Here is a 16,719-nt window from a genome sequence, read left to right as displayed (position 1 = left end):
CAGATGCACCAAAACAAATCTGTAAGATTTGTTCTTTTGTCCTTAATACGAGCGTGAGTGCGGAATGACAACTGCTTCATACCTCTTCTAAGCATGCATGATGGTGTTTGGACTTCAGGTCATCTCCAAAGAATTTGTTGAATAATTTTCGTGCTGTGTCAAGAATGGTGTGGCAAATTCGTTCAACCGTAGGTACGACCTTGCGTGGTGAATAACTGGGTTTGCCCTGGGCACACATCGAGGTTTCTTCGTTGTCTGTTTTCTTTTTTTTTTTTTTTTTTTGTGAGACACCGTAAGCATAGCAAGACCCAATGATACACACTTGCAATGTACAACTGGCTCTCGGCCTGGAGCTCAGTATACGTGTGTATGTGTGAGAGTGTGTATGGATTTCTAGGGGTGACCCAGAGGACATATATATTGACAGAGAACTGGCAAAATTTTAATATTGTGTTGGCCTTTCCGTTCCATCAGATTTGCCTTGACACATTATGTTAGACAGATTTTTCTTTGTATTGTGCCACACTACCATTTCTTTCCTAAGTGAGGGACATATGGCACAAAAATCTAATGTGAGACGGGAGTATATGTAAGATGGAGGACCTTCTGGCCCTCCTACACATGGTAGTAGACCTATCACACCAGTCCGCTCTCCTTTATTGTGTTTGATTTTTCACACATGTAGATTGCCTTTAATATGCGATAGACATACATCGTTAAGCAAATCAGATACTCTGTACTGGCTGGCAAGGATAGTAATTTGCATGTGTGACAGATATCATTTTTTGAACCATTTCTTCCTCCTTCTTGCGAGCGCTGCGGAGGTTTCGACTGTCAACTTTGAGCGTGATCGGCGAGGGGAGAAAGCGGATGGATTCCTAGAAATGCAGCTGGCCTACACAATAACTGCACCAGCCCAGTGGTGAATAGACTGGGGGTGGACGAGATTACTGGCCACAGGATAGATACGTACGACCGTCGCCCGTGGCTCCTCTTCTGATGTTAGCAATCGGTGGCTAGCAGACGGCCCAGACACAGTTTTACGAGGGCGAATGTTGTTGTCTGAAACAGCGTCTTTTGAGATAGACAGAGAGAGAGAGAGAGAGAGAGAACGGAGGGCAAACGCTACAGCCTAAAACATGGCACTGTAGCGTCCGTCCCGTCCGCCTGCGACCTCGGCATCCCGCATGACAGAACATATATGCGGGATGCCTTCATCACAGCGAGTGAAACCAAAGCAAATGTTTAAAGCACGACAGAGGCCGCTGCCGGAAACGAAAACACAGCTTCAGCCAACGGCCGCCAGGGCCTGCTACCCGAGCACTGTGGATCGATAGGAGCGCCATAAATCGCGATCAACAATTGGACTATTTTCTTACACTACTCACATGAACGAAAGTAGTCCGAGAAGATCCATCCTGGCCCCAGCTGGCCTTATAAGCTGGTGCATCGCCAGCCAGAAGGCAGTTCGACACGCCGACAGGACACGTAGGGATCTGCGAACCTGACCTCAATAGTCACATGCCTCATCTGCTGGTAGTCCCAGATCCTCAGGAGTGGTAGTTTCGGACTGTGACTCAAGAGTGTCATGTAACGGTGGTCTGGCCTCCATGGACAGCTTTGTGGTAATGCTGCACTGATCACTCTCTAGTAGTTTTGTTTCCATCTTTTCTTTGGTGGACTTTCTCTAGAGAGGGACTTGTGAGGAAAATATTTTATTTTGTTATTCTTCTGTTATAATATCCAAAGTGGCATCAGCACTTTGTTTATTGCTTAAATTGTGATTTGTTTCGACTACTTTGTCGACATCAGCAATGTTCTTATTTACTGGTTTTTCCAACTAAAAACAGACTGAGGAATATCGTCCAATTTTACCTCTTGCACTGTCTGCTGGAGCTTCATGAAAATGGGCGTGCATCTCGATGGATGGTTTGTCACAGTGGCGTCGCATGTAGGCCCTGTAATTAGCATAATCTGTTTGAGTCTCACACCCAAGGGCTTACTGCACAGACGTCTTGTGGAGGCTGTGATTGGAGGGTTGAGCCTTACGTCATCTCTTGATTACAGCCGCCGTAGAGATTGGCGGGAAGAGCTCCCATTGACGGTTATGGTGACATAACTTTGTAGTGGGAGATTTGCTATTTTTGTTTAATACTCATGACTGGTGGAAAAATTATTATTGGACCGTCATTGGCTGGTCACTAGCGCAACTGAGCAGAAGCTTCGGCATAGCTGTGACCAAGGGAACAGAGGAGCGCCCTCGTGATCGTTGAAGGAGTCGATCGTTACTTACTCTTCTACACTTTGTCGGGGAGTTGTTTGTTAGAGTCTGGAGCTTTCCACCTTGGATGCCATCAGCCTCATTGCAGCGTCCCTGGCCATGAATCGCAGCCATCGTCTACTCGCCAAAATTTGCTGTTTGTAGTAACATGTGATACTCGGGCTGACAGGGACACAGTTAATCTCTTCGCTGCTGTGAGCGTATATATTATGTTACTGTAAAAGTAAGATAATTGATAAATCCTAGAATTAACCAGTGAAACCTAAGGTTTACCATCGTGGTGTGATGAAAGTCTGAAATTTCTCATTATATGCATAGATTTCGAACTTTTACCAAGAGACATTGGTAAATCTTAGTGTTTATCAATGCATACTGGTAAAAGCTGGATCGAAGACTCCCGCCTCCGTCGTGCAGGTTCAGACAAGTTTCATTGTTGCCAATTTTGAGTTCAGATAAGTTTGTTTGTTGGTAATGATGAGTTCTCAGTCCGCTCACCGCTGTGTAGTTTAAGCCAGTGTCGAGCATCGTGCGTACGGTCATCTTTGCGACTCGTTTTAGTGGTCTCTCTTCTGCAGCTTTGCATCAGAACGAGAGATGTTATGCGTAACAAATTTTACGAGCTTTTAAGTGAATCAGTGAATGAAGAGAAGGACAAAAATTTTTATGTAACTGCTGATCAATATAATATTCTGTTAAGTGAAGCGAAAAATGCAAAAATCGTTTCCAATAAAAATCTGTTTACTACAGACGTTTGAAGCGGGATGATATTCTCAACGTCGGAGGTGAAGAGAAACTCATAGCACGAGAGTCTGCTGAAAAAGAAGAAATTCGATATTACGTTCGTTTTGATGAACTGTTTAACGTACTGCATGAGACCCTCATTGACTCAGGCCGTGACGGCCGAACACGAATGACTGTGGAACAGAACCGTAAGTACAAGACTGTGAATGTCGAATCAATAGTTACTTATTTGATATTATGTGAACCATGTCAGAAAAAGCAAACAAACATTGAAAAGGGATGTTGTAGTGAAACCTATAAAACACAGTGAAATGAGTTTACGATGCCAAATTGACTTAATCTGCATGCAGGCAAATCCATACAATAAATCGAAGTTCATACTTGTATACCAAGATCATTTGACAAAATTTGTTATCCTCCGCGCACTAACTTCGAAAAGGGCTGATGAAGTAGCATATCATCAAATGTTCAAATGTGCGTGAAATCTTATGGGACTTAACTGCTAAGGTCATTAGTCCCTAAGCTTACACACTACTTAACCTAAATTATCCTAAGGACAAACACACACTCCCATGCCCGAGGGAGGATTCGAACCTCCGCCGGGACCAGACGCGCAGTCCATGACTGCACCGCCCAGACTGCTCGGCTAATCACGCGCGGCTAGCATATCATCTTTTGGACATTTTTACCACCTTTGGTGCACCACGTAGCCTTCATTCTGAAAATGGTAGAGAGTTTTGTAACCAAGTCATTCAAAGTTTATGTGGGTTGTGGAGTGATATAAAGATAGTCCACGGGAAGCCGAAGCACAGTCAGTCTCAGGGATCAGTCGAAAGAGCAAATCAAGATATCGAAAATATGTTATCAACTTTGATGTAAATAAATGAAACTTCAAATCGGTCTGAAGGGTTGAGTTTTGTGCAAGCAATGAAAAATAGGGTTTGTTATGAAGGGATCAGATGTTCACCATATGGAGCCATGTTTGGGGTTCCATTGAAAATGGGCATTGCGACCTCAGTTGCTCCACGTGATTCAATAAAAAACATAAACACTCAAGAAGACTTGGAAACAATGTTAAACACTACTTCCACTGACTCGCAGAAAATTGAAAACAAAGGCCAAGGAATTGATGCCAGTGAATGAAGTACTGGAACAAAAGGAACGGAGGTAGAAAGTGCGGTTGCAGCAGGTGAGGAAGCACCATGGACATAGGATTTCATGACAGTTAACAATAAGAAACTGGCACCAGATGATGGTTGTGACGGGACACTGACAAGTTCCAACAGGGTTAATAAAGTGAAACGGATCCGAGGAGCTGCCAAAGAAGGTCTTCAATTGCAGGCAAAGAAAATGAAAGCAGCCTCATGCAACAAAATTCCAAAACCTTCAGTTGGACAGAGTATGAGAATTAAAGCACCGGATATAGACAGGGCAAAAATGGAAGCAAAATCTATAATGGCAGTAGTGATAAATATTCAGGACGACGAATTTTATGAACTTGATACCAAAGCTGGTAAACTGAAGTCATTGCACACAAGGAACCAATTTACTTTGCGTAAGGAAAATTTTATCAACGTCGAAAAAAGTAGCAAGAGAAGAAATTAGTCTACAGGAAGTTGTTGCCAAACGATCTTTTGTTGGAGGACAAGGGTTCAAAAAGTGCAATTGCTTAAAAAAGTGTTCAACGAAAACATGCTTGTGTAAATCGTCTTCCATATGATGTAATTCGAAATGCCACAGTAGTCAACTTTGTTGTAACAAAAATTAACGTTCACAACGTAAAATTTTTTACATTTTTTACTAATATGGAATATTGCTCATTATAAAATGTTCAAATGTGTGTGAAATCTTATGGGACTTAACTGCTAAGGTCATCTGTCCCTAAGCTTACACACTACTTAAACTAAATTATCCGAAGGACAAACAAACTCTCCCATGCCCCAGGGAGGACTCGAACCTCCGCCGGCACTAGCCGCACAGTCCATGACTGCAGCGCCTGAGACCGCTCGGCTAATCCCGCGCGGCTGCTCATTATAATCACATTGGAATGCAAGAATGTTAAAAATACATAAATCTGCAATAAATACAAACTATTTCAATAAAATGCTAAGATATTTTTTTTCCAGTGAAAACGGTTTTACCAGCTGGTATGGGTACATCCTAAGGTTTACTAACGTCTCTTGGTAAAAGTTCGAAATCTATGCATATAATAAGAAATTTCGGACTTTTACCACACTGTGGTAGTAAGTCTTAGATTTCACCAGTTAATTCTGGGATTTACTAATCATCTTACTACACAGTTACCCAGTTGCTGTTGGATATGCATCAGTGAGCCACTTGGATTTTTCTACAGTGCTATGGACATCTGAATGCGTCCTGAACCACCAATCTCTCACTGCTGTGGGGTAAATGTAAGAAGGCAGGCATTGCGGCCCATCCACAAATGGTAGTAGACGCATCACACCAGTACTCTTCCCTTATTATGTTTGATTCTTCATATGTACAAACTGCCTCTAATATGTGATGACCTATGTTAATCAATGTTTGGATGCTCTGTACTAGTATGTAAGGGAAATAATTTGCATGGGTGACGGATATTACTTTTTTAACCAGTTATTCTTCCATTTTGCGACCACTATGGAGGTTTCGGGTGCCAGCTTTGAGTGTGTTTGGCGAAGGGAGAAAGCTGACTATTCCCAGAAATTATTACTTCTGCGAAATTTTGGAGACTCAGACACTGCCACGTAGTTACCAGAAAACAATACCTATTTACTCTAATTGATTTATTCGAAGTAGAAGCACCGTAATGTTTAAATAGATAAAAGTAAGCGTTATAAATGTATAACACACTGCCGAAAAAATACAGCAGCCTAAGGACAAGGTCATTTTGTTGACAAGTGAGGAGACAGGTAGCTTATCATTGTAAGAGTACACCGTAAATTCAGACCAAATTAAGCACACTCACAGTAAAGAGTGCCCAAATAGTTGCTTCGATACACTGTGTGCCAACCTCTTGGAGCAACTTAGGCGTGTATCCTCGCATGCGAAGGTGCCAAATCGCATCCTGTAATAGATTGTCCCAAACATCTTGCGCATTTTGCTGAAATTCGGCAATGGCTCTTGCAGACCCTGGAGAACGAGTAAATTCCCGCTCCATCAAGACCCATACATGTTCAATTGGAGAGAGATCTGTTGATTTTGCTAGCCAGGGCACTACCTGTGCACTACAAAGAACATGTTGTGTCGCGGCATCCACTGCTGCACTGTTCTGCTGAAAAGGTTCATGACCTTCCTGTCAGAGAAGTGGCAGTAGTACAGGGATAACAGCCTGTACAACTCTGTGGCACTGGTTACATTCCCCTGAAAAACACCAGATGTAACCACAAGTTGTAAATGATTTCCCCCCCCCCCCCCACCAAGAACACAGGGATGGGACCTGCATGTCGTGGGCCAATGCTCTCTGGAATAGGCAGCTCACCAGGTCTATGCCATACATCTATGTCCATTTCTCGCGTACAGACAGAACCTGTTCTCACAATTGGAAACAAAAGAGTGATACTCCACTCTCCAGTCGACTCTTTAGCGGCGCCAAAGTAGAATTGCTTGGTGGTGTCGTGGTAGCCTGGCCAGATTCACTCTTGTTCTAAGTCCTACAGCAAGCAGACGGTTCCCAATGGTCCCTAATGACAATGCAGGTGCAACATGTGCCCGGATTTCGTCCCTGGATGATGTACTGCCGGCCACCGCGGTTCGTACAGTGAGTCGATTTTGGCATGCATCTGTGCTATTCAAACGTCCGGAACCTGATTTATACGGTACTAAGGTTTGAACTTTAATAGTGGCAACTATTTATTTACAGCTCATACAAAATAGATACGTGTTTCAAAGTTTTACTGACCTTCAAAGCAGTCACCAGCATTGTGTATAACCCACTGCCAGCGATGTGGAAGTCGTAGGATACTCTTAGCAGTGCCAGTTGTGTTGACAGTTCTAGTGGCGCGGTCTATTCCCCGACGAATTTGTAGCAGTTCTGAAGCGAATGCCGTGAAGTGTTTCCTTCAGTTAAGAAATCGAGTCGAACTCATGAGGGTTTAAGTCAGGGGAGTGCATTAGGTGGTATAGCACTTAGCAGCCCCATCAGTCAAACAAATCAGTAACAGCTTGCACTGTACATGCTTGAGCACTGTCCTGCAAAATGAGGTCAGGTCCTGCAGACAGTGTCATCACATCTGTCACTATGCTGTTCATTTTTGACACACAACCTATGACCTGCTTAGAGACAGAAGTGCTGACACTTTCTACAACCGTCGTATATACGGGAATTTCTCACAGACCATTGTTGAAAGCAGCGACACACCACCGATACATTGGGGCCAAGACGTGCATCAATCCTTCGATTCGTCCAACCAGCTTGCTGCAGGTTCAAATGACTTAAAACTATTCAACAAGAGTATGTACTCTTCGGTAGGGCATGGTTGTACCCTACAATGAATGTTGCAAACAATGTTCGCCAATAAATTCACCCCAGTTTCTGCCTGTAGAGTCAAAACAGTGGGCGCATGAAGCGCCATCTGATCGCCACGGCCGTGGCAAATGAATCAATAATACCGCAACCCCTCAATTTGTACATACATACCTGGTGCGACTTGACACAGTCCTTCACCGTGTTGCATTTTTTCCAGCAGTATATGCGGTAATTATACAAAGTAACAATAAATCAAAAAGGTCCGTAAGTAAAATCGTTACAATAAGAAGGAAACAAAGACACTGCTTCAAGTGTGTTACATGTGGTGTTGCCGCCGTTGCGAGTGTTACCACTAGTGCGAACTGTACCGAAGGTACCGGTACTCAAGGCCTTTCGAACAGTTTCGTTTTGTCGACTAACTGAACATGGAGCGGTACAAAAGCAAAACAAAAATCTAGACATTATTCCAGGAATCACTTATCAGATTGCAGGTTTCCTTTATTCTGCTACGCTTAATCTGCCAGTTCGACTGCAGCTTGTACCATCGAAGGAATGATATTCGTCACATGTTAGGTTTGAAATGAATGGCAATGATGGAAATTGGCTGCTAGCATATTTAATGTTGTACAATGTTCACCCAGAACAGCGAAGTGAGATACGGTGGTTTTGTGTATTTACTTTTTATACTCTTCTTTCTCCAAGATTTTTTAGACTCGCATGTTGTAGCTCCCTGTTTCTATGTTGCATTCACTAATCTCTGTCTGTAACAATCCGAAAGTGCTGTTACAGGTACGGGAGAAAGATCCTACGATCGATCTTGCCTTCTGTCCTGACGTGATGAAATGATAGGTCGATAGGCTCGTTATCGAACACTAGCACTCTCGACCAACAGTACAACTAGTATAAAAGATCGATATCCTTTTTATCGACATATCTTGGTGTTCTGTGCTATCGACCAATACACGATTAAAAGGACGGGTTTAAAAAGAAATGTATGACCGTCACCCCATAATGTTGTGCGCAGGGTGGTAGACATTTGGTTTTGTGTGTTGTGATGTTCTCTCTTACGAAGTTTTCGTTATGGCTCTCAGAGATTTGTCACGATAACATAATTACCTTGAAGTGATTGGGAGCCAACCAGATTTTCGCTGATATCATCTAACTAAGCTTCATAATGTTTTTTTGCGCTGCTGCATTTCTTATACTGTTAGTGAGTGGTTGCGAAGCTAGAGGTGTTAATGGAGGTTTGTCTTGTGCTGGTAAGTACGTGAAGCACTACAATTGCAAAACAAAAATCCATTACTATTCCATAAATCACTTGTCATATTGCAGGTCTTGTTTGTTCTGCTACGCATAATCTCGTTTTCGGTTGCAGCTTGTACCATTGTATTTGGTCTCGCAGACCAGTTAGCAGAAATCCACAATGAAAGCCTCTTAGCTGGTTCGTTACGAGTTTGTGATATGTTGCCTTCGCCGGGAAACGATTACTGTAGGGACATTGTTAAACTTGTGTGGCCACTCTTAGTAAATAGGTAAGGCAGCCCATAGACAGAGGTACATTTGTCAGAAATATTTAGGTAATTTTGTCACTTGGGAAGACTACTGCCTTCAGTTGATACTTTTCTTATTTTGCTTTCAGGGAAGTTTCCAAATATTTTACACCAGATGTCTTTTGCTATGGTATTGATGTGTGCTACACTGAAGAAAATACTGGTTTTTGTCATTTGTTCCCAAGGCCATTGTCGAATTTTAGGAATACAGTGCATCAGATAAAGGTAGGTGTTTCATCAGTATTGTGCAGCATTGCCCTCCCAAAATAAAAGAAATGGCTTAGTCTGTATAATTGCTTGAATATTTGTTACGTTATAGGAATTTTGATCTCTCAACGACACTACTACACAGCAAAATGTCAGCAAACAATGATAATAATGATGATAATTTTGTACAATTATTCCAGAAAGTAACAGCACAAAACGGAAGGGGGAAAGAATATCAGCATCATTTACAGAGATTAGGAATTGCTTTATGTCATATTCCTGGAATAAAACAGATATGTGATATGTTCAATAAAACATGGATGAATATAGAGCCTGCTATTGATCTAGATGGTGACCGCTTCAGTATAGTCAATGTAAGTATGAATTTTACCACCAGGGAAGTTTTGCTATGATAGTCTGTTAGACTGCTTTGTTCCAGCATACCACAGTGCACTAATTTGCAGATTAATTATATGATCCAGTTTAAGCCTAGTGTATGGTATGGTAACAGATACCCTTCAGGTAATTTTTCGTGTATTCAGGTTTTTTGAAGTGAGGGAACTTACATATCCCAACTGGAATATCAATTTAAATCCTTTTATTTTACCAAGATTCCATATATTATACAGAAGCACCTAAATTAACAGGGGCTATGTAGAGTACTGATTCATACATGACACAATGAAGGCTTGTGTGGTCATTGTCAATTTCCATAAAATATTTGGATTTGCATCACAATATAAGAATAACAGAAGACATCATAACATATTATGAACTGAGCAAAACAGCAGCACATGCAACTTAAAAATAACTGCAACATGTGTGTTTTGTTACTTTATTCATAAGCATAATTGATGAAAATATAGTATGACAGGCTGCCCCTCCTTTCCTTTTGTGTATGAAGTATAAATATTTTAGCTGTTTGGTGTGTTTCTATTTTGGTCTCTATTTACAAATTCTTGTCAAAAACGGTTTATGCCAGGTAATAGCCATTGTGTCTAATGCAGAAATATTTGCCAGCATTACATTTATGTTTCTGTCATTAAACTGGATCACAGAAACAGTTAAAATTGGTTTCTTTATGGATATTGTGAATTTTTCTCTATGGATTAAGGATCCTTAATATCTTGGAGACAGTTACAAGCTGCTTACACTGGTCAAACTTCTAACAGAATGGAACTGTCTCAGTCATTGTTACAGGGGACTGCTCTGGAGCTCAGTATGCAATTTTATAATTATTCTTAACTATATCATGTAGTGAAGCTAGTAGAACTGATTAAGTACACTCTGTGTTGGAATATCATCAATATTAGGAAGAGGATTGATTCCTACTTACCATAAAGACAACCTGTTGACTGGTAAACATTATAGTTTATGGCCAAAGCCTTCTCAGCACGCCCCCCCCCCCCCCCCCACACACACACACACCCCTCATGTATACATGACTGCTATGACTAGTAGCTGTAACCAGAATGCCGTTGTCATTTGAAAAGCAATCTGGACTGGGGGGGGGGGTGGATAACAGGCTATGAGTGGCGTGAGAGAAGAGAACACACTGTCTGACAGGGCGAGCAGGGACTAGATGGCAGCCTGATGAGACTGCGAGGCAAAGCATCGGGGGGGAGGGGGGGGGAATGAATGGAAAACGAGAGGAGCAGGGAGAGGAAAGGACAGGTGGATGCATTGGCAGAGGGCAGCATACAGTAGGAGGGGGGGGGGAGGTAAAGGAAAGGGAAGAGGTGATAGGACAGAAGGGGCATAAACTGCAGTAGATTACTGTAGGTTGTGGCTGGGATAATTTCCAGAGGGAGAATTTGTTGTAAGAATAACTCCCATCTGCACGGTTTAGAAAAGCTGATATTGGAGGGGAGGATCCAGATGGCCAGAGTTGTGAAGCAGCCATTAAAATCAAGCCTGTTATGTTCAGCTGCATGTTGTGCCATAGGGTGATCTACATTGCTCTTGGCCACAGTTTCGTAGTGGCCATTCATCCTGGTGGACAGCTGGTTGGTAGTCACACCAATATAAAATCTGTAGGTTAAAATGGTTGCAGACAGCTGGTATGCAACATGGCTGCTTTTGCAGGTGGCCTGGCCTTTGATGGGGTAAGATAAGCCTGTGATAGGACTGGAATAGCAAGTGCTGGGTGGTTGGATGGATTGGAGCAGTCTTGCACCTTCTGGGTGACTTCTCTGAACTCTCCCCATTTTATAAACCTCATCAGTTCTTTTCGTTCACAACTCTTCCTTCCCTTCCTCCATCCTCTCAGGAGAGGACCCACCGACTCCAAAAATGCAGTTTTCAATACATTTATATGTGTGTTCTGCTGCCGCCACTTGGTGAGTAGACATTTTCTTCTTCTACTTCATTAGGACCCTTCAGGATCACATGTGGCTTCTTTTGCACGTCTTCTTTCTTCCCAATACCTCTCCATTCTCTCACGTACTCTGTTTCTTTCTTCTTCTGTTAAGACAACTTTGATTTTGGTGTGCGGCCATCTGTGACCATCCACCGACCCTTTGTACTTCTCTGTCCTGTACTACTGCCTGCTGATTCTTTCCTTTCAGTCATCTATGACCTCCTTTGCCCAGTTGTTTCCCGTATGACATGGTGCACTCCATATCTTCTTAGTCAACCTCTCCTAGTAAATCCTCATGATGTGCCCAACAAATCTTAATCTCCTCTTCGTATCTAGTTCGATATGGGTTCAATATTTTCATACAGTTCCTGTCATGTTCTGTGTATCCAGATATCCCCATGTTTTCTGGTGCCCCATATGTCTCTCAAAATTTTCTGCTCCTCCTCCTCCAACTATATACAAGCTCTCTTGCTGAGTGTGCTCATTTCTGATGCATACAGGGCAGCATTTCTTACAGGTGATGTGTCATGTCGCAGTCTGGCATTTCATGGCAGATTTTTCTTGCCATATGTTGTTTTCACCCCATACCGAAGCTTCTGCAAAAGCTGTGCCCTGTCTACTGCACTACTGTTGCTCTGTGTGCCACCAGTTATCTTCTCCCCCAAATAACGAGAAATATCTTTCAGCCAGACTCAGTGTTCAATGTCTTGGTCTTTTTATATGTAATCTTCAGTCTGACCTTTCCTGCTGTTTCGGCTAGACTTTTTAGTGCTGTCTTTACCTCTTCTTCTGTCTCACATAAGAGTGGCATTTCATCTGGGAATGCCAGGCAGTCAATGTTGCATTATGTTTGACCTTCTATCCTATTTGCACATGTTTGATCTTCATGTTACTATTTAGTTGTCACCACTGTCTCACTACTTTGTCCAAAACCAGGTTAAATAAAATTCGTGACAGTCCATCCCCTTGCTGGGCTCTGGTTTTTATTTCGATGCTGTCTGACAGTGTACTGCAATGCCTAATCCTGGCAGTAGACCTTTTGTCTATCCAATTACATTACATTTTCAAAAGTTGATTATTATTGTTAAAAGTTAAAACAGAGTTATTTGTTGTAATGTAAGTTAGAAACAGCTGATTATTACAGACAGCTAGAGGCTACCATTGGAGGGGCAGAGACTGTGAAGACTGGAACCCGTTAGCATACCCTGGCCGTGAACCAGAAAATGGAGACACAGCAGTAGACTATAACTGCAATGGCATCTGGGGCATAGATCAGAAGAGTGGAAAACCGTATGAGGATGAATTTTGTAAAGAGACAGGTTCAAGAGGATTGATTATAATTGGAGACTCAGTTTCAGCACACTTCCATTTCCCAGAAGCGTGGGTGAATCCACTGTTGATCTCAAATGTAAGTAAAATGAATTGAGTACTCATTTCAAACTGTTGCTCAAATTATTGCCTTTTATTTTCCTTTGTTTTGAATAGATTTACAACTCACATCCAAGCATTTAATAAATTTGCTGTTTTTTCCTTTCATTTCAGTATGTTCTTCATAATTACACAGAACATCTTCTAGATGAGCTAGACTGGCCACATTTAGGATATGCCACAGGGTTTACAAACACTACAGAACCACTTCTTATAAAGGTATGTTTATAGAGCTTTGAAAAGGAGTTTTAATTTTTTCACCCTGAATTTAGGTAGTTCCTAATATCCTTTAGTTCTTGTTTTTTTGTGTGTGCAAAATGAGAGTTCTGTGCATGCATTTCATTGTCATTTGATAAATACAAACCATATAAATACACTTTGTAGTTTACTTTAACATTAGTAGCAGTTTTTAAATAAACCACAGAAACCATTAAATGTAACTGTTTAATCATTAAAAGAAGTCTTGTGGTACAGCTAATAATCTTTACAAAGCAGAACACAGCTGCGTATAGTGGTTTTCAGTTACAAAATGAAGTGAATAGGGAACAGTATGTTTGGGACACTGATCTGATATCAAGAAAAGTGGAGTTTCATATCCCATCTGATCATCTAGGTTGAGCTGCTCTGTGGGTTGCCTAAATGATTTATCTGATGAGGCAAAGTCCAATTTTCTTTCTCATCATTATCCAATGAAGCTAGAGCATTACTCACCACCATACAGTAATACTATTTACGATGCTCATATTCTGGAAATACAACACTGTTCAATCCATCAAGGTATTACTTATCTTTCAAAACCTCTCCTTTCTTAGCTTTGATGTTGGAGCACTTGATGCGGTAACCTATTTCTCTGGCATCCTGACACCATGATGATGCCATTTAGATCGTTATGTTTACACATGTGTCATTTCTTCCATATGCCATTGTTCCTTACATTTCCACTTCTCGCTTCATCACAGAAAAATCTCTCTTTGCTCTCTTTACTTTTTGACTTTCATTTTAGTGAAGAGTCTGTCATTCACTCCCATATAGAAGAGTTGGTTTTGCTGTCACAGTTGTGTAATCTGATTTGTATTTTTTTCCCCTTGTCATTTGCGATGAGAGGGGAAGAGAGAGATATCAGAAATGTATGGAGGATATGTAATGGCATCCCAGCAAAACTTCTGCAGTGCAGTGTAGCTCCTTCTCTCTTCATGTTACTGCCTTTACCTTCAAAATAATTCTGCATTACACTATAGGGAAACTAAATTGCTTCATAGGAGAATGATGATAACAACTTGAAACCGTACTTCAGTAGTTTCTGGAATTCCTTGTATGCCCACCGAACATAGCTTATGAATACTGATAAAGGTGTTTGGGCATCTTGTTGCTATCAGAGAAAAAAATTGCCATTATTTATGGATGAAGTATAAGGTATAGTCAAATGCAAACAAAGTAGATGGAAAAAGATAAGTACAATATTTATTACTTAAAAAGTAATCACCATAACTGTTAATGCATTTATCCTACAGTGAGACAAGACAGCCAGTCTCTTCATGGACAAATGTTTGTGGTTGCATATGGAGCCATGATTGTACCCAAACATGCACCTCTTCATCCAAAGCATATCAATGGATATGAATGTCACTCTTCATGGTTCCAAAAATGTGGAAATTGCATGGGGAGAGATTGGAACTCCTTGGAGAATGTGTAAGGCATTCCCAGTGAAACGTCTGCAGTGTTGTCGAAACTACAGACATGCCAGCCTCAGGAAAGTCATGATCATCTGTATCACAAAATGCAAGAGACTGCTGCTCATTGACTTTCTAGGACACACCGCTACAATTAACACACAATCAACCATGGGCATTCTGCACAAATTAAAGCTTTCTGTCAAGTCCAAAAACCCAGGAATGTTGACAGAAGACATCATTCTGTTGTAGGGTCATGTGTTACCAAGAATATTTCAACTATGCTGCAGAAATTTCACTGGGAAGCCCTTACATATCTTCTACTCGGTCCTGATCATTCCTCATGCAATTTCTACATTTTTTGGAGCCCCGAAACTAGACATTTGTGACTGTCTATTTGCTGGGATGAAGAGGTGTACACTAGAGTAAATTTGTTGTTCCCTAAGCAATCACATTATTTCTCCATGAAGGCACTGACCATTTTGTTTCACAGTGAGATAAATGTATTAACAGGTATGATCATTACTTTTGAATTAATAAACAGTTTATTTACTTTTTCCCTATGACTGTCTCTTATAATTATGTACATTAAACAGTAAACCAAATATTTGTTTAATGAGATAGTTCACGATTTCAAATTCTGTAAAACACTCTGAGAGGAAAGCTTGTGAAGAAGGAGTGCATGTTTTAGGATATTGTGGAAACCATAGAGTGAGTTTAGCTTCAGTAAAGGCATACTGGAGTAGATGCAGCAGTTAAGAGCTATTCAGCAAAGCTTTTGAAGACGCAAGTCAGAACCAACAATTAAGTAAAAGAAACAGAAAATAGAATATTTTTTACTTCAGAATAGGTGCACAAATTTTAGTTTGCTTGCTTAAAATGTTTTGAAGTGAAAGCAAAGTTATCTTAATATGAAACACAGGTAGAACAAGACACAAAAACAGCCCTGTCTAAAATGACAATACTAGGATAAGCAAAATAAAATCTATGGAAAACTCAGACCTATTGTGAATTAGTGGCTCATTATGTTCACTGGAAATTTTGGAAAAAGACACCAACAGGGCCCAAGAAAACAATCAAAAAGATGTTTGTTCTTGAAACTGGAAAGGAAGTCAACACTATTCAAGCTCAAGGGAATAGCTGCCACCCACCTGCAGATGTTTTATTTTCATAAATTACTTCTTTCTATTCCATAAAAAAAACAATGAGTTAAGACTAAGGAAATGTGAATCATAAATCTGTGGATAATGGTATTTGGCAATTAGAGGAAGAGACTGCGTTACAAGAATACCGAAGATTTAACTGCAAACTTTTGTTTGAAAGTGTCAGTGTTTGGTGAATGAAAATGAATCTCCTTTTTCAAAGTTGAGAAACAGTGATGATTATTTTTCAAAACACTGTTACCCACATGTCTCAATGTAAGCAATTAATTACCACTGAGTGAGGCAGTGCAATCGTAATACACTGAACTAGTATTTTGAATATGAGCACTTGAAATCCCAGTCTGTCCATCCAGATTTAGGTTTTTTGTGATTTCTGTAAATCATGTAAGCCAAATGCTGCCCCCCCCCCCCCCCACCCCCCTGCAAGTCTGTGGGTAAGAATAGGCCCAAGGTATTCCTGCCTGTCGTAAGAGGTGACTAAGAGTCTCTCACATTTCCGCCTTTATGTGATGGTCCTTGTAGGGTCTGACCTCCAGTCTTCAAAATTCTTCCAAACAGCCAGCCATTTGGGGAAGGGCGCCTTACATGGTGCATCGTGTCCATTGTGCCTTCAGTTCTGTAGCCTGCTTTCTCGTCGTCGCGTTGCAGTCTCGCTCGTTCTCCATCTCTTGGGTGAGGACACCTTCCTGGGTGCGTTTTCCACCATGCACTATGCAGTGTCGCTTTCTGTGCCGACGATGACCATGGACTTGTTTACACCTGATGTCCAGCACGGTAGCCAGTCCATTGTGGTGGGGCTGCCATCTACCCTGTTGGTTGTAGCCCCCTGATAACACAGGGATCGCTTTACTGATG

The 16,719-nt window shown here is 41.3% G+C and overlaps 1 protein-coding gene across 1 annotated transcript in view; it reads left to right on the top strand.

Moving 5' to 3' along the window:
* The first annotated feature begins 8,447 nt into the window (after positions 1-8,447).
* LOC126195811 (acyloxyacyl hydrolase-like) overlaps positions 8,448-16,719 on the top strand; it is a 74,802-nt gene continuing 66,530 nt past the window's right edge. Inside the window, exons 1-6 of the mRNA XM_049934450.1 lie at positions 8,448-8,746; positions 8,863-9,019; positions 9,127-9,262; positions 9,445-9,618; positions 12,748-13,011; positions 13,146-13,250. Of these exons, the coding sequence (XP_049790407.1) occupies positions 8,662-8,746; positions 8,863-9,019; positions 9,127-9,262; positions 9,445-9,618; positions 12,748-13,011; positions 13,146-13,250 (921 nt within the window). The 5' untranslated portion in view covers positions 8,448-8,661. The remainder of the gene's footprint in view (positions 8,747-8,862; positions 9,020-9,126; positions 9,263-9,444; positions 9,619-12,747; positions 13,012-13,145; positions 13,251-16,719) is intronic.

The sequence above is a fragment of the Schistocerca nitens genome, chromosome 7, assembly GCF_023898315.1.
Source record: "Schistocerca nitens isolate TAMUIC-IGC-003100 chromosome 7, iqSchNite1.1, whole genome shotgun sequence".
NCBI classification, from domain to species: Eukaryota; Metazoa; Arthropoda; class Insecta; order Orthoptera; family Acrididae; genus Schistocerca; species Schistocerca nitens.
Note: the sequence above shows the minus strand (reverse complement) of the source record. Positions and strands in the feature narration are given on the sequence as shown.